Here is a 23060-nt window from a genome sequence, read left to right as displayed (position 1 = left end):
CTGCTGTGGTTTGTCCAATGTTTTACATTAGTGTTGGTTTATTGAAACTTTTTATGAAGTGATTTCTATTGCTGTGGTTTGTCCAGTGTTTTACAGTGTGGTTTATTGAAACATTTTATGAAGTGTTTTCCACTGCTGTTGTTTGTCCAATGTATTACATTAGTGTTGGTTTATTGAAACTTTTTATGAAGTGATTTTTACTGCTGTGGTTTGTCCAATGCTTTACAGTGCAATTCACTGAAGCTTTTATGAAGTGTTTTCCAATGCTGTGGTTTGTCCAATGGTTTACAGTGTGGTTTACTGAAATGTTTTATGAAGTGTTTTCTACTGCTGTGGTTTGTCCAATGTTTTACAGTGTGGTTTATTGAAACTTTTTATGAAGTGATTTCTGCTTCAGTGGTTTGTCCAACGCATTACAGTGTGGTTTACTGAAACTTTTTATGAAGTGTTTTCCACTGCTCTGGTTTTTTCAATGTTTTACATTAGTGTTGGTTTATTGAAACTTTTTTTCAAGTGTTTTCCACTGCTGTGGTTTGTCCAATGTTTTACCTTAGTGTTGGTTTATTGAAACTTTTTATGAAGAGTTTTTCCACTGCTGTGGTTTATCCAATGCTTTACAGTGTGGTTTATTAAAACTTTTTATGAAGTGTTTTCCACTACTCTGTTTGTCCAATGTTTTACATTAGTGTTGGTTTATTGAAACTTTTTACGAAGTCTTTTCCACTGGTGTGGTTTGTCCAATGTTTTACATTAGTGTTGGTTTATTGAAACGTTTTATGAAGTGATTTCTACTGCTGTGGTTTCTCCAATGTTTTACATTAGTGTTGGTTTATTGAAACATTTTATGAAGTGTTTTCCACTGCTATTGTTTGTCCAATGTATTACATTAGTGGTGGTTTATTGAAACTTTTTATGAAGTGGTTTGTCCAATGCTTTACAGTGTGGTTTATTGAAACTTTTTATGAAGTGATTTTTACTGCTGTGGTTTGTCCAATTCTTTACAGTGTGGTTTACTGAAACTTTTTATGAAGTGTTTTCTGCTGCAGTGGTTTGTCCAATGCTTTTCAGTGTGGTTTACTGAAACTTTTTATGAAGTGTTTTCCACTACTGTGGTTTGTCCAATGCTTTACATTAGTCTTGGTTTATTGAAACGTTTTATGAAGTGTTTTCCTCTGTCGTGGTTTGTCCAATGTTTTAGATTAGTTTTGGTTTATTGAAACCTCTTATGAAGTGTTTTCCACTGCTGTGGTTTGTCCAATGTTTTACATTAGTGTTGGTTTATTGAAACTTTTTATGAAGTCGTTTCCACTGCTGTGGTTTGTATAATGTTTTACATTACTGTTGGTTTATTTAAACCTTTTATGAAGTGTTTTTCAGTGATGTGGTTTGTCCAATGTATTACATTAGTGTTGGTTTATAGAAACATTTTATGAAGTCTTTTCCACTGCTGTGGTTTTTCCAATGTTTAACATTAGTGTTTTTTTTATTGAAACTTTTTATGAACTGTTTTCCATTGCTGTGGTTTGTCCAATGTTTTACAGTAGTGTTGGTTTATTGAAACGTTTTATGAAGTTTTTTCCACTGGTTTGGGTTAGCCAATGCTTTACAGTGTGGTTTACTTAAATATTTTATGAAGTGTTTTCCTCTGCCATGGTTTGTCCAATGTTTTACATTAGTGTTGGTTTATTGAAACTTTTTAATAAGTGTTTTCCACTGCTGTGGTTTGTACAACGTTTTACATTAGTGTTGGTTTATTGAAACTTTTTATGAAGTGTTTTCCACTGCTGTGGTTTGTTCAATGCTTTACAGTGTGGTTTACTGAAACTTTTTATGAAGTGATTTCTACTGCTGTGGTTTGTCCAATGTTTTACAGTGTGGTTTATTGAAATTATTTATGAAGTGTTTTCCACTGCTGTGGTTTGTCCAATGTTTTAAATTAGTGTTGGTTTATTGAAACCTGTTATGAAGTGTTTTCCACTGCTGTGGTTTGTCCAATGTTTTACATTACTGTTGTTTTATTGAAACTTTTATCGAGTGTTTTTCACTGCTGTGGTTTTTCCAATGCTTTACAGTGTGGTTTAATGAAACTTTTTATGAAGTGTTTTTCACTGCTGTGGTTTGTCCAATGCTTTACAGTGTGGTTTACTGAAACTTTTTATGAAGTGTTTTCCACTGCTGTGGTTTGTCCAATGCTTTACAGTGTGGTTTACTGAAACTTTTTATGAAGTGTTTTCCACTGCTGTGGTTTGTTCAATGCCATACAGTGTGGTTTACTGAAATTTTTATGAAGTGTTTTCCACTGCTGTTGTTTGTCCAATGTTTTACATTAGTTTTGGTTTATTGAAACTTTTTATGAAGTGTTTTCCACTGCTGTGGTTTGTCCAATGTTTTACATTAGTGTTGGTTTATTGAAACTTTTATGAAGTGTTTTCCACTGCTGTGGTTTGTCCAATGTTTTACATTAGTGTTGGTTTATTGAAACTTTTTATGAAGTGGTTTGTCCAATGGTTTACAGTGTGGTTAATTGAAACTTTTTATGAAGTGATTTCTACTGCTGTGGTTTGTCCAATGCTTTACAGTGTGGTTTACTGAAACCTTTTATGAAGTGTTTTCCACTGCTGTGGTTTGTCCAATGTTTTAAATTACTGTTGTTTTATTGAAACTTTTTATGGAGTGTTTTTCACTGCTGTGGTTTGTCCAATGCTTTACAGTGTGGTTTAATGAAACTTTTTATGAAGTGTTTTCCACTGCTGTGGTTTGTCCAATGCTTTAAATTAGTGTTGGTTTATTGAAACCTGTTATGAAGTGTTTTCCACTGCTGTGGTTTGTCCAATGTTTTACATTACTGTTGTTTTATTGAAACTTTTTATCGAGTGTTTTTCACTGCTGTGTTTTTTCAATGCTTTACAGTGTGGTTTAATGAAACTTTTTATGAAGTGTTTTTCACTGCTGTGGTTTGTCCAATGCTTTACAGTGTGGTTTACTGAAACTTTTTATTAAGTGTTTAACACTGCTGTGGTTTGTCCAGTGTTTTACAGTGTGGTTTATTGAAACTTTTATGAAGTGTTTTCCACTGCTGTGGTTTGTACAAAGCTTTACAGTGTGGTTTACGGAAACTTTTTATGAAGTGTTTTATATTTGTCAATGTTTTACAGTGTGGTTTATTGAAAGTTTTATGAAGTGTTTTCCACTGCTGTGGTTTGTCCAATGCTTTACAGTGTGGTTTACTGAAACTTTTTATGAAGTGTTTTCCACTGCTGTGGTTTGTCCAATGCCATACAGTGTGGTTTACTGAAATTTTTATGAAGTGTTTTCCACTGCTGTTGTTTGTCCAATGTTTTACATTAGTGTTGGTTTATTGAAACTTTTTACGAAGTCTTTTCCACTTCTGTGGTTTGTCCAATGTTTTACATTAGTGTTGGTTTATTGAAATCTTTTGTGAAGTGTTTTCCACTGCTGTGGTTTGTCCAGTGTTTTACATTAGTGTTGGTTTATTGAAACTTTTTATGAAGTGGTTTGTCCAATGGTTTACAGTGTGGTTAATTGAAACTTTTTATGATGTGTTTTCCACTGCTGTGGTTTGTCCAGTGTTTTACATTAGTGTTGGTTTATTGAAACTTTTTATGAAGTGCTTTCTACTGCTGTGGTTTGTCCAATGCTTTACAGTGTGGATTATTGAAACTATTTATGAAGTGATTTCTACTGCTGTGGTTTATCCAATGTTTTACATTAGTGTTGGTTTATTAAAACTTTTTATGAAGTGTTTTCCACTGCTGTGGTTTGTCCAATGTTTTACATCAGTGTTGGTTTATTGAAACTTTTTATGAAGTGTTTTCTACTCCTGTGGTTTGTCCAATGCTTTACAGTGTGGATTATTGAAACTATTTATGAAGTGATTTCTATTGCTGTGGTTTGTCCAATGTTTTACATCAGTGTTGGTTTATTGAAACTTTTTATGAAGTGTTTTCCACTGCTGTGGTTTGTCCAATGCTTTACAGTGTCGATTATTGAAACTATTTATGAAGTGATTTTTACTGCTATGGTTTGTCCAATGCTTTACAGTGTGGTTTAAAGAAACGTTTTATGAAGTGTTTTCCACTGCTGTGGTCTGTCCAATGTTTTACATTAGGGTTTTTATTGAAACTTTTTACGAAGTCTTTTCCACTGCTGTGATTTGTCCAAAGTTTTACATTAGTGTTGGTTTATTGAAACGTTTTATGAAGTGTTTTTCACTCATTAGGTTTGTCCAATGTATTACATTAGTGTTGGTTTATTGAAACTTTTTATGAAGTGTTTTCCACTGCTGTGGTTTGTCCAATGTTTTACATTAGTGTTGGTTTATTGAAACTTTTTATGAAGTGATTTCTATTGCTGTGGTTTGTCCAGTGTTTTACAGTGTGGTTTATTGAAACATTTTATGAAGTGTTTTCCACTGCTGTTGTTTGTCCAATGTATTACATTAGTGTTGGTTTATTGAAACTTTTTATGAAGTGATTTTTACTGCTGTGGTTTGTCCAATGCTTTACAGTGCAATTTACTGAAGTTTTTATGAAGTGTTTTCCAATGCTGTGGTTTGTCCAATGGTTTACAGTGTGGTTTACTGAAATGTTTTATGAAGTGTTTTCTACTGCTGTGGTTTGTCCAATGTTTTACAGTGTGGTTTATTGAAACTTTTTATGAAGTGATTTCTGCTTCAGTGGTTTGTCCAACGCTTTACAGTGTGGTTTACTGAAACTTTTTATGAAGTGTTTTCCACTGCTTTGGTTTGTCCAATGTTTTACATTAGTGTTGGTTTATTGAAACTTTTTTTCAAGTGTTTTCCACTGCTGTGGTTTGTCCAATGTTTTACCTTAGTGTTGGTTTATTGAAACTTTTTATGAAGAGTTTTTCCACTGCTGTGGTTTATCCAATGCTTTACAGTGTGGTTTATTAAAACTTTTTATGAAGTGTTTTCCACTACTCTGTTTGTCCAATGTTTTACATTAGTGTTGGTTTATTGAAACTTTTTACGAAGTCTTTTCCACTGGTGTGGTTTGTCCAATGTTTTACATTAGTGTTGGTTTATTGAAACGTTTTATGAAGTGATTTCTACTGCTGTGGTTTGTCCAATGTTTTACATTAGTGTTGGTTTATTGAAACATTTTATGAAGTGTTTTCCACTGCTATTGTTTGTCCAATGTATTACATTAGTGGTGGTTTATTGAAACTTTTTATGAAGTGATTTTTACTGCTGTGGTTTGTTCAATGCTTTACAGTGTGATTTACTGAAGTTTTTATGAAGTGTTTTCCAATGATGTGGTTTGTCCAATTCTTTACAGTGTGGTTTACTGAAACTTTTTATGAAGTGTTTTCTGCTGCAGTGGTTTGTCCAATGCTTTTCAGTGTGGTTTACTGAAACTTTTTATGAAGTGTTTTCCACTACTGTGGTTTGTCCAATGCTTTACATTAGTCTTGGTTTATTGAAACGTTTTATGAAGTGATTTTTACTGCTGTGGTTTGTCCAATGTTTTACAGTTTTGGTTTACTGAAACTTTTATGAAGTGTTTTCCACTGCTGTGGTTTGTCCAATGTTTTACAGTGTTGGTTTATTGAAACTTTTATGAAGTGTTTTCCACTTCTGTGGTTTGTCCAATGTTTTACATTAGTGTTGGTTTATTGAAACTTTTTATGAAGTGTTTTCCACTGCTGTGGTTTGTCCAATGTTTTACATTAGTGTTGGTTTATTGAAACTTTTATGAAGTGGTTTTCCAATGCTGTGGTTTATTGCAATTTTATGAACATTTTACTGCTGTGGTTTGTCCAATTTTACAGTGTGGTTTACTGAAACCTTTTATGAAGTGTTTTCCACTGCTGTGGTTTGTCCAATGTTTTACATTAGTGTTGGTTTATTGAAACTTTTATGAAGTTTTTCCACTGCTGTGGTTTGTCCAATGCTTTACAGTGTGGTTTAATGAAATATTTTATGAAGTGTTTTCCACTGCTGTGGTTTGTCCAATGTTTTTATTAGTGTGGTTTATTGAAACTTTTATAAGTGTTTTCCACTGCTGTGGTTTGTCAATGTTTTACATTAGTGTTGTTTTATTGAAACTTTTATGAAGTGTTTTCCACTGCTGTGGTTTTTCAATGCTTTACAGTGTGGTTTATTGAAACTTTTATGAAGTGTTTTCCACTGCTGTGGTTTGTCCAATGCTTTACAGTGTGGTTTACTGAAACTTTTTATGAAGTGATTTCTACTGCTGTGGTTTGTCCAATGTTTTACAGTGTGGTTTATTGAAACTTTTATGAAGTGTTTTCCACTGCTGTGGTTTGTACAAAGCTTTACAGTGTGGTTTACGGAAACTTTTTATGAAGTGTTTTATACTGCTGTGGTTTATCCAATGTTTTACAGTGTGGTTTATTGAAAGTTTTTATGAAATGTTTTCCACTGCAGTGGTTTGACCAATGCTTTACAGTGTGGTTTACTGAAACTTTTTATGAAGTGTTTTCCACTGCTGTGGTTTGTCCAATGCCATACAGTGTGGTTTACTGAAATTTTTATGAAGTGTTTTCCACTGCTGTTGTTTGTCCAATGTTTTACATTAGTGTTGGTTTATTGAAACTTTTTACGAAGTCTTTTCCACTTCTGTGGTTTGTCCAATGTTTTACATTAGTGTTGGTTTATTGAAATCTTTTGTGAAGTGTTTTCCACTGCTGTGGTTTGTCCAATGTTTTACATTAGTGTTGGTTTATTGAAACTTTTTATGAAGTGGTTTGTCCAATGGTTTACAGTGTGGTTAATTGAAACTTTTTATGAAGTGTTTTCCACTGCTGTTGTTTGTATAGTGTTTTATATTAGTGTTGGTTTATTGAAACTTTTTATGAAGTGGTTTGTCCAATGGTTTACAGTGTGGTTAATTGAAACTTTTTATGAAGTGATTTCTACTGCTGTGTTTGTCCAATGCTTTACAGTGTGGTTTACTGAAACCTTTTATGAAGTGTTTTCCACTGCTGTGGTTTGTCCAATGTTTTAAATTACTGTTGTTTTATTGAAACTTTTTATGGAGTGTTTTTCACTGCTGTGGTTTGTCCAATGCTTTACAGTGTGGTTTAATTAAACTTTTTATGAAGTGTTTTCCACTGCTGTGGTTTGTCCAATGCTTTACAGTGTGGTTTACTGAAACTTTTTATTAAGTGTTTAACACTGCTGTTGTTTGTCCAGTGTTTTACAGTGTAGTTTATTGAAACTTTTTATGAAGTGTTTTCCACTGCTGTGGTTTGTACAAAGCTTTACAGTGTGGTTTACGGAAACTTTTTATGAAGTGTTTTATACTGCTGTGGTTTGTCCAATGCTTTACAGTGTGGTTTATTGAAACTTTTTATGAAGTGTTTCCCACTGCTGTGGTTTGTTCAATGTTTTACATTAGTGTTGGTTTATTGACACTTTTTATGAAGTGTTTTCCACTGCTGTGTTTTTTCCATTACTTTACAGTGTGGTTTAATGAAACATTTTATGAAGTGTTTTTCACTGCTGTGGTTTGTCCAATGCTTTACAGTGTGGATTATTGACACTTTTTATGAAGTGATTTCTACTGCTGTGGTTTTTCCAATGCTTTACAGTGTGGTTTACTGAAACTTTTTATGAAGTGATATCAACTGCTGTGGTTTGTCCAATGCTTTAAATTGTGGTTTACTGAAACTTTTTATGAAGTGTTTTCCACTGCTGTGTTTTGTCCAATGTTTTACATTAGTGTTGGTTTATTGAAACTTTTTATGAAGTGTTTTCCACTGCTGTGGTTTGTCCAATGTTTTACATTAGTGTTGGTTTATTGAAACTTTTTATGAAGTGTTTACCACTGCTGTGGTTTGTTCAATGTTTTACATTAGTGATGGTTTATTGTAATACTATTTTATTTTGTGAAAAAACGATTTCAAGAAACAAATGATTATAAGTAAAAACTATGTCTAGATCAATTTGTGTTGTTAGTGAACACGTAAATAGTAAATAGTATTTCCTCTATGATTGTTGGTACTAAAAGGTGCTGTTCCTAAATGAATACATTTTAAGTTGATAATGACATTTGAATCGAAATGATATATATTTCAATACATTTATTTAACAAAGAATAGCAAAACACACGACTTTATTCTTTTCCAACATATCTACGTACTTATTAAAGAAACTAGGAATTTATTTAACTTAAAATTATAGCCATTACAAGAAAATATACTTGTTTGTTTGTTCTTAAGCACAAAACTACACAGGAAGTCATCTGGACTGTGGCCAACATTAGATTTTAGAGATCAGAGCTCTCTGGGTTACTGCTGGTCAACTGGATTTATTGACAACATTAGTTAACTCAGCCAATGATTCTGATACTCTTGTTTCGCTGTTTCCGTAACATTAGAGATTATTTACAGGTCGTGTACTTCACAGCCTTATTTCCATATGTCATGCTGACAGTACTGTTGATCAGAGGTGTAACACTTCCTGGTGCTAAGGAAGGAATTCTCTTTTACCTTTACCCAGACTTCTCTCGTCTGTTAGATGGACAGGTATGTACCTTTTATTTCCTAGCTTTTGATAGTAACCCAATCTGATAATAGGAGGTTCACACTATTACTATAAGAGAGACAATTAAGCAACACTTCTTTCTTAGTTTTTTGGTACTAAGACCATTGAATAATCGAGATAGTTACTGTAACAGAGAGAATTTAGTGACAGTTATTCCTAGTTTTCGGGTGTAATGCTACCAAATAATAGTGAGTCTCCTGTTATTACACCAACATTTCTGGGTATTTCTTTATCCACTTAAACACAAAAAGCTGTCTCTACCAGAGGGACTGAGCGCTGAATTTTGCTTTACTATCTATCTTCCTATGCTACAAGATTATAACTATAATTTGTTTTGGTTCTGTCCAGTGAACTATCTTACCTAAAACCAAGTACCATATTATATATGTAATGTGAAGAATTTATAGGGCTAGTTCTATTTTTATGAACTTGACGTATTTGTTTTTCTGATTGTTGTTCTAAAAGTGTGGATTTATTTTTCTTCAATGAGAGTTTAAAACAAAAGTTATCTGTTTGATTGTTAAGCTCAAAACCACACAATAGGCTATGTCCAATATTTATCATGATAAGCCTTCAGACATACTCTGTTGTAGGTCTCTAAAGTTAATAAATTTCGATTTTCTGCAAACAGAAATTAATCTTTCTATGTATTTCATTATTTGTTTCCTACATATGGTTATAATCACTTGTTGAAATATCTTTTTTCAGGTTTAATTTACTAATGAAAACATTAAATTACATTAATTTATTATTTTTTTTTGCATATGGTTAAATATAATTTTGAAATTGAAATTTAATGAGTAATTTTTAATATGAAGAAAAAAGATAACTAAATATTTATTAGATATTATTTGTTGTTTCCTACATATGGTTGTACATATTTATTAGATACTATTTGTTGTTTCCTACATATGGTTGCAGGAAACCACTGCTAAATATTAGATCTAATATTATCTAATATTAAATATTAGATAATATTTGTTGTTTCCTACATATGGTTGTACATATTTATTAGATATTACACATTATTTGTTGTTATACATATTTATTAGATATTACACATTATTTGTTGTTATACATATTTATTAGATATTAGATATTATTTGTTGTTATGCATATTAATTAGATATTACATATTATTTGTTGTTATACATATTTATTAGATATTATTTGTTGTTATACATATTTATTAGATATTATTTGTTGTTATACATATTTATTAGATATTATTTGTTGTTATACATATTTATAAGATATTATTTGTTGTTATACATATTTATTAGATATTATTTGTTGTTATACATATTTATTAGATATTAGATATTATTTGTTGTTATGCATATTAATTAGATATTACATATTATTTGTTGTTATACATATTTATTAGATATTATTTGTTGTTATACATATTTATTAGATATTATTTGTTGTTATACATATTTATAAGATATTATTTGTTGTTATACATATTTATAAGATATTATTTGTTGTTATACATATTTATTAGATATTATTTGTTGTTATACATATTTATTAGATATTATTTGTTGTTATACATATTTATTAGATATTATTTGTTGTTACACATATTTATTAGATACTATTTGTTGTTATACATATGTATTAGATATTATTTGTTGTTATACATATTTACTAGATATTATTTGTTGTTATACATATTTATTAGATATTAGATATTATTTGTTGTTATACATATTTACTAGATATTATTTGTTGTTATACATATTAATTAGATATTAGATATTATTTGTTGTTATACATATTAATTAGATATTAGATATTATTTGTTGTTATACATATTAATTAGACATTAGATATTATTTGTTGTTATACATATTTATTAGATATTATTTGTTGTTACACATATTTATTAGATATTATTTGTTGTTACACATATTTATTAGATATTATTTGTTGTTATACATATTAATTAGATATTATTTGTTGTTATACATATTTATTAGATATTATTTGTTGTTATACATATTTATTAGATATTAGATATTATTTGTTGTTATACATATTTATTAGATATTAGATATTATTTGTTGTTACACATATTTATTAGATATTATTTGTTGTTATACATATTTATTAGATATTATTTGTTGTTATACATATTTATTAGATATTATTTGTTGTTATACATATTAATTAGATATTATTTGTTGTTATACATATTTATTAGATATTATTTGTTGTTATACATATTAATTAGATATTAGATATTATTTGTTGTTATACATATTTATTAGATATTATTTGTTGTTATACATATTAATTAGATATTAGATATTATTTGTTGTTATACATATTAATTAGATATTAGATATTATTTGTTGTTATACATATTTATTAGATATTAGATATTATTTTTTGTTATACATATTTATTAGATATTCTTTGTTGTTACACATATTTATTAGATATTATTTGTTGTTATACATATTTATTAGATATTAGATATTATTTGTTGTTATACATATTAATAAGATATTAGATATTATTTGTTGTTATACACATTTATTAGATATTAGACATTATGATCTATCAAACAAATGTACACAGATGAATTTTTAGTACTCCTGGTTTAGATATCACTCAATTTGGAATATGATAATAATAATACTATCTTGATAAGATTATATATAGAAAATATATAAGTTGATGAGATCTATAACTAATATCTAAGTTGATGACTGTCCCTATAAGTAATATCTTAGTTAATAAAAGTCTTTATAGGTATATTTAAGTTAATGACTGTTTCTATAGGAGATATCTTAGTTAATGAAAGTCTCTATAGGTAATATTTAAGTTAATGACTGTCTCTCTAGGTAATATTTAAGTTGATGTCTGTTTCTATAGGAAATATCTTAGTTAATGAAAGTATCTATAGGTAATATTTATGTTTAGGACTGACTCTGTAGGTGATATCTAAGTTTATCACTGTCTCTGTAGGCAATATCTAAGTTAATTACTGTCTGTATGTAATATCTAAGTTAATTACTGTCTCTGTAAGTAATATCTAAGTTAATTACTGTCTCTATAGGTAATATGTAAGGTAATTACTGTTTCTATGGGTAATATCTAAGTTAATTACTATCTCTATAGGTAATATTTAAGTTAATTACTGTCTATATAGATAATATCTAAGTTACTTACTGTCTCTGTATGTAATATCTAAGTTAATTACTGTCTATATAGATAATATCTAAGTTACTTACTGTCTCTGTATGTAATATCTAAGTTAATTACTGTCTCTATAGGTAATATCTAAGTTAAATACTGTCTCTATAGGTAATATCTAAGTTAATCACTGTCTTTTTAGGTCTGGATCGATGCAGGAACACAAATCTTCTTTTCCTATGCCATTGCTTTAGGTTGTATGACAGCACTTGGAAGCTACAACGATTTTCATAACGACTTTTATAAGTAAGTTATAAAGAATACTGTGTACTTTTTTGTTCTAAACACGTTGTTATTAATGTTTTATTTATATAAGTTTTTAAATTACTCTCACCTAATCTATTTATTGAGTTGTTCATATCATTATGAGTTGGGTATGCTATTTTTTTTACTGTTTTAACACACCCATACACATATAAAACAATTAAACCAAATTTACAGTAACGCCTCAGAAGGCTTGATATCTGGGTATTTTCGAAAATTTTAGTGAGCATTTGTTGTCTTTCATTTGATGTGACGTTTGGACGGGTGACGTGGAACATATTTTACATGTTCTATCATATCAATGATATTGATAGAGATGATGAAGAGTATTCTTACTATTATGAAACAAGAATCAGCTGAGGGAGAGAGATGATGATGAGTATTCTTACTATTATGAAACAAGAATCAGCTGAGGGAGAGAGATGATGATGAGTATTCTTACTATTATGAAACAAGAACCAGCTGAGGGAGAGAGATGATGATGAGTATTCTTACTATTGTGAAATAAGAACCAACTGAAGAAAAGAGATGATGACGAGTGTTGTTACTATAATAAAACAAGAACCAACTGAGGGACAAAGATGTTGACGAGTATTCTTATTATTGTGAAACAAGAATCAGCTGAGGGAGAGAGATGATGACGAGTATTGTTACTATAATGAAATAAGAACCAACTGAGGGTCGGAGATGACGAAGAGTATTGTCACTATAACGAAAGAACCAACTGAAGAAAAGAGATGATGACGAGTGTTGTTACTATAATAAAACAAGAACCAACTGAGGGTCGGAGATGACGAAGAGTATTGTTACTATAATGAAATAAGAACCAACTGAGGGTCGGAGATGACGAAGAGTATTGTTACTATAATGAAACAAGAACCAACTGAGGGTCGGAGATGACGAAGAGTATTGTTACTATAATGAAATAAGAACCAACTGAGGGTCGGAGATGACGAAGAGTATTGTTACTATAATGAAACAAGAACCAACTGAGGGTCGGAGATGACGAAGAGTATTGTTACTATAATGAAATAAGAACCAACTGAGGGTCGGAGATGACGAAGAGTATTGTTACTATAATGAAACAAGAACCAACTGAGGGTCGGAGATGACGAAGAGTATTGTTACTATAATGAAACAAGAACCAACTGAGGGTCGGAGATGATGACGAGTATTGTTACTATAATGAAATAAGAACCAACTGAGGGACAGAGATGACGAAGAGTATTGTTACTATAATGAAACAAGAACCAACTGAGGGTCGGAGATGACGAAGAGTATTGTTACTATAATGAAACAAGAACCAACTGAGGGTCGGAGATGACGAAGAGTATTGTTACTATAATGAAACAAGAACCAACTGAGGGTCGGAGATGACGAAGAGTATTGTTACTATAATGAAACAAGAACCAACTGAGGGTCGGAGATGACGAAGAGTATTGTTACTATAATGAAACAAGAACCAACTGAGGGTCGGAGATGATGACGAGTATTGTTACTATAATGAAACAAGAACCAACTGAGGGTCGGAGATGATGACGAGTATTGTTACTATAATGAAATAAGAACCAACTGAGGGACAGAGATGATGAAGAATATTGTTACTATAATGAAACAAGAACCAACTGAGGATCGGAGATGACGAAGAGTATTGTTACTATAATGAAATAAGAACCAACTGAGGGTCGGAGATGACGAAGAGTATTGTTACTATAATGAAACAAGAACCAACTGAGGGTCGGAGATGACGAAGAGTATTGTTACTATAATGAAATAAGAACCAACTGAGGGTCGGAGATGACGAAGAGTATTGTTACTATAATGAAACAAGAACCAACTGAGGGTCGGAGATGACGAAGAGTATTGTTACTATAGTGAAACAAGAACCAACTGAGGGTCGGAGATGACGAAGAGTATTGTTACTATAATGAAACAAGAACCAACTGAGGGTCGGAGATGACGAAGAGTATTGTTACTATAATGAAACAAGAACCAACTGAGGGTCGGAGATGACGAAGAGTATTGTTACTATAATGAAACAAGAACCAACTGAGGGTCGGAGATGACGAAGAGTATTGTTACTATAATGAAACAAGAACCAACTGAGGGTCGGAGATGACGAAGAGTATTGTTACTATAATGAAACAAGAACCAACTGAGGGTCGGAGATGATGACGAGTATTGTTACTATAATGAAACAAGAACCAACTGAGGGTCGGAGATGATGACGAGTATTGTTACTATAATGAAATAAGAACCAACTGAGGGACAGAGATGATGAAGAGTATTGTTACTATAATGAAACAAGAACCAACTGAGGATCGGAGATGACGAAGAGTATTGTTACTATAATGAAACAAGAACCAACTGAGGGTCGGAGATGACGAAGAGTATTGTTACTATAGTGAAACAAGAACCAACTGAGGGTCGGAGATGACGAAGAGTATTGTTACTATAATGAAACAAGAACCAACTGAGGGACAAAGATGTTGACGAGTATTCTTATTATAATGAAATAAGAACCAACTGAGGGGCAGAGATGATGAAGGGTATTGTTATGACATAAAGTCTGATCTAGTTAAGAACAGGTGGAGAAATCAAGTTATCTTAGAATAATAAATCATTTTACATACGAATGCACTGACAATTTTGCTCGATAATTATAAAATTTTTTATGGCATTCATCTGTTCTATCGGAAGCTTTCTGTAGACTACATCATGGAAATCTTAGAAGAGTTGGATGTTATTTGATAACTAAAAGCTTTAGTATAGTAAAGTTTTTGATCCTGATGACAATTTTAATTGAACTTTGATGAACCACCATATTGTTAGTACATTTGTTTTAACAAAGAATGATTATTTCAATTTTTGTTTCAGACAGTGCATCATCATATCTTGTTGTAACAGTGCTACGAGTCTTTATTCTGGTTTTGCCATCTTTTCGGTTTTGGGTTTCATGGCGAATCAACAAGGTTTATCCATACAAGAAGTGGCTGAGTCAGGTAAGGATATCCAGATGACCAAGGTGTTGTATTATTGTGTCACCATGTTAGAATGTGTCACATTTCACGGTATTGTATGTTTAACTGCTATTAGAAAAAATAACTTAGTCAGGTTACAAAATTCAGATAATCATGATGTTGTGTCACCATGTTTGAATGTGTGATATTTCACGGAATTCTTTGTTTACACCCTTGTGCAAATTAATTGAAACAAGAAGGAAAATTACAATTTTTTCAATTTTTTGCATTTTGTTTCTGAGAATCCAAAAATTACTCACAAATTAATACATGATATAACCGTCTTTATTCTTCAGAAGATCATTAATCCGCTTTGGCATCGAGTCCACAAGTTGACTGCAATCTTTATTAATTTTTGGATCGCGGTACCACACCTCAATTATGGCCTCAATTAGCTTATCTTTCGTAGTACAGTTTTTTCCCCGAAGTCTTTCTTTACAAATCGCCCAAAGATTTTCAATAGGATTTAAGTCCGGAAAGTTTACAGGCACTTTTATTCGCGTTGTAGTCATAAAATTCTTCACAAGTTTCGATGTGTGGCACGGAGCCAGATCTTGCTGAAAAATGCCAGATCCATCTGGAAAGTTTTTTTCAATTCTGGATCGATTCTTCTCTGCAAAACTTCGATGTACTGTGATCCTCGCATCATACTTTCTACGATATGTAAGCCTCCGACGCCATAGTAGCTGAAAAAGCCCCAAAACATCTTCTTCAAGGGATGTTCTACGAACTGATTGATGTGAGATTCTCTAAGTTTCTCACCTGGAGATCTGCGAACATGCAGACTTCTTTGATCCTGTACGAAAGAAATGAATTTCGTCACTGAATAACACCTTCCTCTACTGTTCTCGCGTCCAGTTCTTGTATTTCAGACCCCATTGATACCGTTTTTTCTTCATTGAGTTGGTAAGAAGTTGGTTTTTAACTGGTTTCCCTGCCCTTCTAACGCAATTTCGAATGACATAATATTCCTCAAAATTTCGTCATATATCCCAAAAATAGATCGACCGTACTGCAAAACACAGCTAATGACGCCGTCTGTGTGAAAAAATGACTATTAAAGGAAATCAGAGGATCCAGCAAACCTACGCCGGCCGCCATGCTGAAAATATTGTAAAATGACCATTTGTTTCAATTAATTTGCACAAGGGTGTAACTACCCATACAAAAACTAGCTATGTTAGGTAATCCAGTTGATAGGATATTGTGCCACCTTGTTAGAATATGTCATGATTCAAGACATCCTATGTTTAACTCACCAAACTAGGAAGAGCTGAGTCAGGTAAAAGATATTCAGAAGGCGATTATCAATATATGTACTTCAGTCTCACGTAATGTATGAAGTATTTCTTATTTTTACGAAACCGATGACGAGTTAAATCTTTATAATACGTTAAAATAAAACATAATCCTAGTAAACCTGGCAATTAAATGACAATATTAGTGACCTTCGGTGGCAAAGTTTCTGATGAAATGATACTAAAAGTAACCTCAGGTGGTAAATTGTCTAATTAAATGACAGTAGCAGTGACCCCAAGTGATAAAGTTCCTAATTAAACGACACAATGTGGTAAACTTTTTAATAAAACGATACTAGCAGTGATTCTAAGTGGTAATGTTTATAAATAAATGACACTAGCTGTGACCCCAAGTGGTAAAATTCAAGCAGAATATTAACTGTTTTTACATACTTTCTTTAAGACGTAGGGTTAACAATATTTTTGTTTAAAACCTCTTTAGGTCCAGGTCTGGCGTTCATTGCTTACCCTAAAGCTGTTACTGAGATGCCGTTGTCACCTCTTTGGGCTATTTTATTCTTTTTCATGGTTCTCATTCTGGGTCTGGATAGCCAGGTAAGTAGTAACTGTGCTCAGTAGCGTATTGGATGAAGATGGCTGGATTTAAGTTGTAGTCAGTGTGTGTGAAGATTTTATTAGGTAAATAAAACTTAATGCTAAGTTTGCTTATTATATAATACGTTAGGTTTGATGCTAAGAATGAATTACTGAAATAGATTAGATAGATTTTATTAGCGGCAGATAAAATAGGTTAACTTTTTTCTGTTTGTTTTAGTTGCAATAAATTATTTTAGGCTTTTAATTAGGTGTTTAGTTGGAAGGAGTTTAGATTAATATCTCGTAGGATTGAACGAAGTTGAAATGCAAGCTAATTATTAATACACTAAAAATGATTTAAGTTTTTTTTTAATTTCGCGCAACGCTACAGGAGGGCTATCTGAGCCAGCCGTCCCTAATTTACCAGAGTAAGACTAGAGCGAAGTCAACTAGTCATCACCATCCACCGCTAACTCTTGGGCTTCTCTTTGACAAACGAATAGAAGGATTGACCGCCACATTATACCACGACCCTCAGATTACAAGTCGAATGCTTTAACCAACCTGGCCATGCCGGGCACAAATAATTTTATAAGAAATATAGATCTACACTTGAGTTAAGTGGTTTTAGAACACCCGAACTCGTGTTATTCATACGTTCAGAAATGTAGGAAAGTGAAAGATTAAATTAGGCTTAACTTAAAATGTTTTGTGATTGAATTCATTTTAATTTTCAAAAGCAAAGTCGATTATAAAAGTTTAAAAGTTGTTCGTAGTTTATATGTTAGAGAAACATAGGAACCAACATGTGTAAAAATTTTAAAACATTTCCAACCTTAGAAAACATGAATAAACGAAAGTATAACCAGTGACTCAACGACTCAACAAGTTATATTATGTTCATGATTTATTACAACCATGAACGAATGATTACTTTAAAATATCTTAAAGTCGTACATGAAGATACCTTTACTGGCGAAATCATAGCTGTGATAAATGAAATATTTATGAAACATATGTTTATCTTTAACTGTCTTATTTCTTTAATTATTGAGTTTCACCAAGTAATGTTGGATTCACATGTTCATTGTAATCAAAGTGGATGCATGAACAAGTAAATAAACCTACCACATTTTGTCATCTCACAGTTTGTAGGTGTAGAAGGATTCATCACAGCTATGGTGGACCTGTTCCCCCACGTCCTCAGAAAGGGATACAGAAGAGAATACTTCATTGCACTAGTTTGTTCAGTATCGTTTCTTCTTGGGTTGGCGTTGATTTCAGAAGTGAGAAAACTTCTATATTTTCTATAAATGATATAAACAACAATGAAAAGAAAACCATTGTTATATACCTTGACAATTTACCTCGTTCATTGAAAATCTTTCTTACACGTTATACTCGAAAGTTTATAAACCTACTTACAAGAAAATGTATGCAATCTTAAAATAAAAGTCAGATTAAAGACAAAGACGACCAATCAGAAAATCAAAGGTATAAAAATATACGAAGTCAGGAAATCTGACTTTTATAGCCAATTAATTTCATTTTCAAGAATTGATTTTAAAAATATTTTATTTTTAATCATGGAATTACGTAATGTCACAGTACTGGAAAAAAAAACTAAAAATGTATTTACTAGAAGGCAGATATTAAACCCTCTTAGGCTAATTTGTCTCAGTCGATTTTATTATATTATTCGTATGTAGGGTTGAATATACGTGTTCCAACTGATGGACTAATTTATTTTTATGTTGTGTTGAATGTACGTATTCCAACTGATGGACTAATTTATTTACTGCATAGTGTTCAATGTACTTGTTCCAACTGATGAACTACTTTATTGCCAATGTAGAGTTGCATTTGATGGATTGCTTTATTGTCTAGGTAGAGATGAATGCACCTGTAGCGACTGGAGAACTACTTTATTGTATGCGTGGAGTTGAATGTATGAGTTACAATTGATTGACTACTTTATTGTTTCCGTAATGTTGAATGTACGTGTTCAAACTGATGGATTACTTTAATATATCTGCAGTGTTGAATGTACGTGTTCCAACTGATTGTCTACTTTATTGTCTGAGAGGGTAGAATATACGTGTTCCAAATGATTCACTACTGTATTTTATGTGTATGGATGAATGTTCGTGTTCCAACTGATGGAGTACTTTAATATATCTGCAGTGTTGAATGTACGTGTTCCAACTGATTGTCTACATTATTGTCTGAGAGGGTAGAATATGCGTGTTACAACTGATTCACTACTGTATTTTATGTGTATGGATGAATGTTCGTGTTCCAACTGATGGAGTACTTTATTGTATATATAGGGTGGCATATATGTGTTCAAACTGATGGACTAATTTATTTTTGTGTAGTGTTGAATGCACGTATTCCAACTGATGGACTTCTTTATTGTCTGTGTAGGATGGAAAATATGTGTTCCATCTGATTGACTAGTGTTATATTTGTGTAGGGTTGAATAAACGTGTTGCAATTGATGGACTACTTTATTGCCTATGTAGGGTGGAATGTACGTGTTCCAACTGATTGAATATTTTATTATTTGTTTATTGAGGACTGTAGGTGTTCCAACTAATTTATTGTCTCTCTAGGGTAGAATGTACGTTTTCCAACTGATTGACTACTGTATTGTCTGGGTAGGGTGGAATGTACGTGTTCCAACTTATTGACTTTTATTTTCTTTTGTAGGGAGGAATGTACGTGTTCCAACTGATGGCTTACTTTATTGTCTGTGTAGAATTTAATGTATATGTTCCAACCGATTGTCTACTTTATTTTCTTTAAGGGTTGAAAGTACTTGCTCGAACTGATTTACTATTTTATTGTCTGCGTAGAGTTAAATGTACATGTTCAAAATGATTGACCGTATTTCATGTGTGGGATTGAATGTACGTGTTACAACTGATTGACTACTTTATTGTCCAAGATGGTGGAATGTACGAGATCCAATTGATGGACTACTTTATTTTCTGTGTAGTGTTGAATGTAAGTATTCCAACTGATGGACTACTTTACTGTCTGTGTAGGGTGTAAGTTACGTGTTCCAGCTGATTGACTACTTTATTGTCTGTGTAGGGAGGAATGTACGTGTTCCAACTGATGGACTACTTTATTGTCTGTGTAGGGAGGAATGTACGTGTTCCAACTGATGGACTACTTTATTGTCTGTGTAGGGAGGAATGTACGTGTTCCAACTGATGGACTACTTTATTGTCTGTGTAGGGATGAATGTACGTGTTCCAACTTAGTGACTACTTTATTGTCTGTGTAGGGTAGAATGTACGTGTTTCCACTGATGGACTAATTTATTGTCTGTGTAGGGATGAATGTACGTGTTCCAACTTAGTGACTACTTTATTGTCTGTGTCGGGTAGAATGTACGTGTTCCAACTTAGTGACTACTTTATTGTCTGTGTCGGGTAGAATGTACGTGTTCGAACTGATGGACTACTTTATTGTTTGTGTAGGGTAGAATGTACGTGTTCCAACTGATAACTACTTTATTGTCTGTGTAGGGAGGAATGTACGTGTTCCAACTTAGTGACTACTTTATTGTCTGTGTAGGGTAGAATGTACGTGTTCCAACTGATGACTACTTTATTGTCTGTGTAGGGAGGAATGTACGTGTTCCAACTTAGTGACTACTTTATTCTCCGTGTAGGGATGAATGAACGTGTTCCAACAGATGACTACTTTATTGTCTGTGTAGGGAGGAATGTACGTGTTCGAACTGATGGACTACTTTATTGTCTGTGTAGGGAGGAATGTACGTGTTCGAACTGATGGACTACTTTATTGTCTGTGTAGGGAGGAATGTACGTGTTCCAACTTAGTGACTACTTTATTGTCTGTGTAGGGTAGAATGTACGTGTTCCAACTGATGGACTACTTTATTGTCTGTGTAGGGATGAATGTACGTGTTCCAACTGATGGACTACTTTATTGTCTGTGTAGGGAGGAATGTACGTGTTCTAAGTGATGGATTACTTTATTGTCTGTGCAGGGTAGAATGTACGTGTTCCAACTGATGGACTACTTTATTGTCTGTGTAGGGGGGAATGTACGTGTTCCAACTGATGGACTACTTTATTCTCCGTGTAGGGATGAATGTACGTGTTCCAACTGATGTCTACTTTATTGTCTGTGTAGGGATGAATGTACGTGTTCCAAGTGATGGATTACTTTATTGTCTGTGTAGGGTAGAATGTACGTGTTCCAACTTAGTGACTACTTTATTGTCTGTGTAGGGATGAATGTACGTGTTCCAACTGATGTCTACTTTATTGTCTGTGTAGGGAGGAATGTACGTGTTCCAAGTGATGGATTACTTTATTGTCTGTGTAGGGAGGAATGTACGTGTTCCAAGTGATGGATTACTTTATTGTCTGTTTAGGGTAGAATGTACGTGTTCCAACTTAGTGACTACTTTATTGTCTGTGTAGGGAGGAATGTACGTGTTCCAACTGATGGACTACTTTATTGTCTGTGTAGGGATGAATGTACGTGTTCCAACTGATGACTACTTTATTGTCTGTGTAGGGTAGAATGTACGTGTTCCAACTGATAGACTACTTTATTGTCTGTGTAGGGAGGAATGTACATGTTCCAACTGATGGACTGCTACAGTGCCAGTGGGATGACCCTTCTGTGGTTCTGCTTCTTTGAGAGTGTTGCAGTAGCCTGGATTTTTGGTAAATAAAAACTATCAGTTTGTAATCTAGAACTGCATCTGGTAATGATAATTAATTTTCTTTAAGTGTATCATTGGACGATGGCTGTATTACTTCACTTCATGTAGGTTTCTCGTCATCACGAATGTTTTATAAGTGGTAACTTGGATCTACGGTAAGGAGTACACGTATTAGATGTTTATACTGGGTTTATGTAAGAAGTACATTTGTCTGGTGTTAATGTTTGGTGTAGTTTAGGTAATACACCTGGGTAGTTGGTAATGTTGGTGTAATATAGGTAGTATATTTAGGTAATGGTAATGTGGATATAATTTCTATAGTACACCTGGCTTATGGTAATGTTAAAGTAATGTAAATACTTCACCCGGCTAATGATAACGTTGTTGTAATATAAATATTACGCTTGGCTAATGGTAATGTTAATGTAATGTAAATAGTAAACCTGGCTTATGGTAATGTTAAAGTAATGTAAATACTTCACCCGGCTAATGATAACGTTGTTGTAATATAAATATTACGCTTGGCTAATGGTAATGTTAATGTAATGTAAATAGTAAACCTGGCTTATGGTAATGTTAACGTAATATAAATAGTACATTTGAAAAGTGGTAACTTTAATGTGATATAAATGGTACACTTGGCTGATGATAACTTTGGTGTAATGTAAATAGTATACTTGATTAATGGTAACGTTAATGTAATGTAAATAGTAAACCTGGCTTATGGTAATGTTAACGTAATATAAATAGTACATCTGGAAAGTGGTAACTTTAATGTGATATAAATGGTACACTTGGCTGATGATAACGTTGGTGTAATGTAAATTGTATACTTGATTAATGGTAACGTTAATGTAATGTAAATGCTACACCTGGTTAATGGTAATGCCAAAGTAACTTATATAGTACACCTGGCTAATGGTAATATTAATGTAATGTAAATAGTGTACCTGGCTAATGGTAACGTTGGTGTAATGTAAATAGTACACCTGACTAAAGGTAATGTCAATGTAATTTATATAGTGTACCTGGCTAATGGTAACGTTGGTGTAATGTAAGTAGTACACCTGACTAAAGGTTAAGTCAATGTAATTTATATAGTGTACCTGGCTAATGGTAACGTTGGTGTAATGTAAATAGTACACCTGACTAAAGGTAATGTCAATGTAATTTATATAGTGTACCTGGCTAATGGTAACGTTGGTGTAATGTAAATAGTACACCTGACTAAAGGTAATGTCAATGTAATTTATATAGTGTACCTGGCAAATGGTAACGTTGGTGTAATGTAAATAGTACACCTGGAAAGTGGTAACATGGGTCTAGTTTACAAGTTGAAAAAAAATGATAGTATGTTTGTGTTATAAAACAATTCTAATAAACTGCATACAACTTTCTGAAATAATCAGTGATGACGAGAAAACCCACTTATAGAGAAAAATATATATATGTGAAGACGGTTGGTCTGG

General features: G+C 32.5%; 1 protein-coding gene across 1 annotated transcript in view; it reads left to right on the top strand.

Moving 5' to 3' along the window:
* The window catches only part of LOC143241777 (sodium- and chloride-dependent taurine transporter-like), a 143463-nt gene that overhangs the window by 94423 nt on the left and 25980 nt on the right, over positions 1–23060 (top strand). Inside the window, exons 5-10 of the mRNA XM_076485008.1 lie at positions 8398–8532; positions 11901–12004; positions 14900–15024; positions 16783–16895; positions 18026–18163; positions 21490–21592. Of these exons, the coding sequence (XP_076341123.1) occupies positions 8398–8532; positions 11901–12004; positions 14900–15024; positions 16783–16895; positions 18026–18163; positions 21490–21592 (718 nt within the window). The remainder of the gene's footprint in view (positions 1–8397; positions 8533–11900; positions 12005–14899; positions 15025–16782; positions 16896–18025; positions 18164–21489; positions 21593–23060) is intronic.

Source organism: Tachypleus tridentatus, unplaced genomic scaffold (genome assembly GCF_004210375.1).
Source record: "Tachypleus tridentatus isolate NWPU-2018 unplaced genomic scaffold, ASM421037v1 Hic_cluster_1, whole genome shotgun sequence".
Taxonomy (NCBI): Eukaryota; Metazoa; Arthropoda; class Merostomata; order Xiphosura; family Limulidae; genus Tachypleus; species Tachypleus tridentatus.
This window is presented reverse-complemented; position numbering and strand designations above follow the sequence as displayed.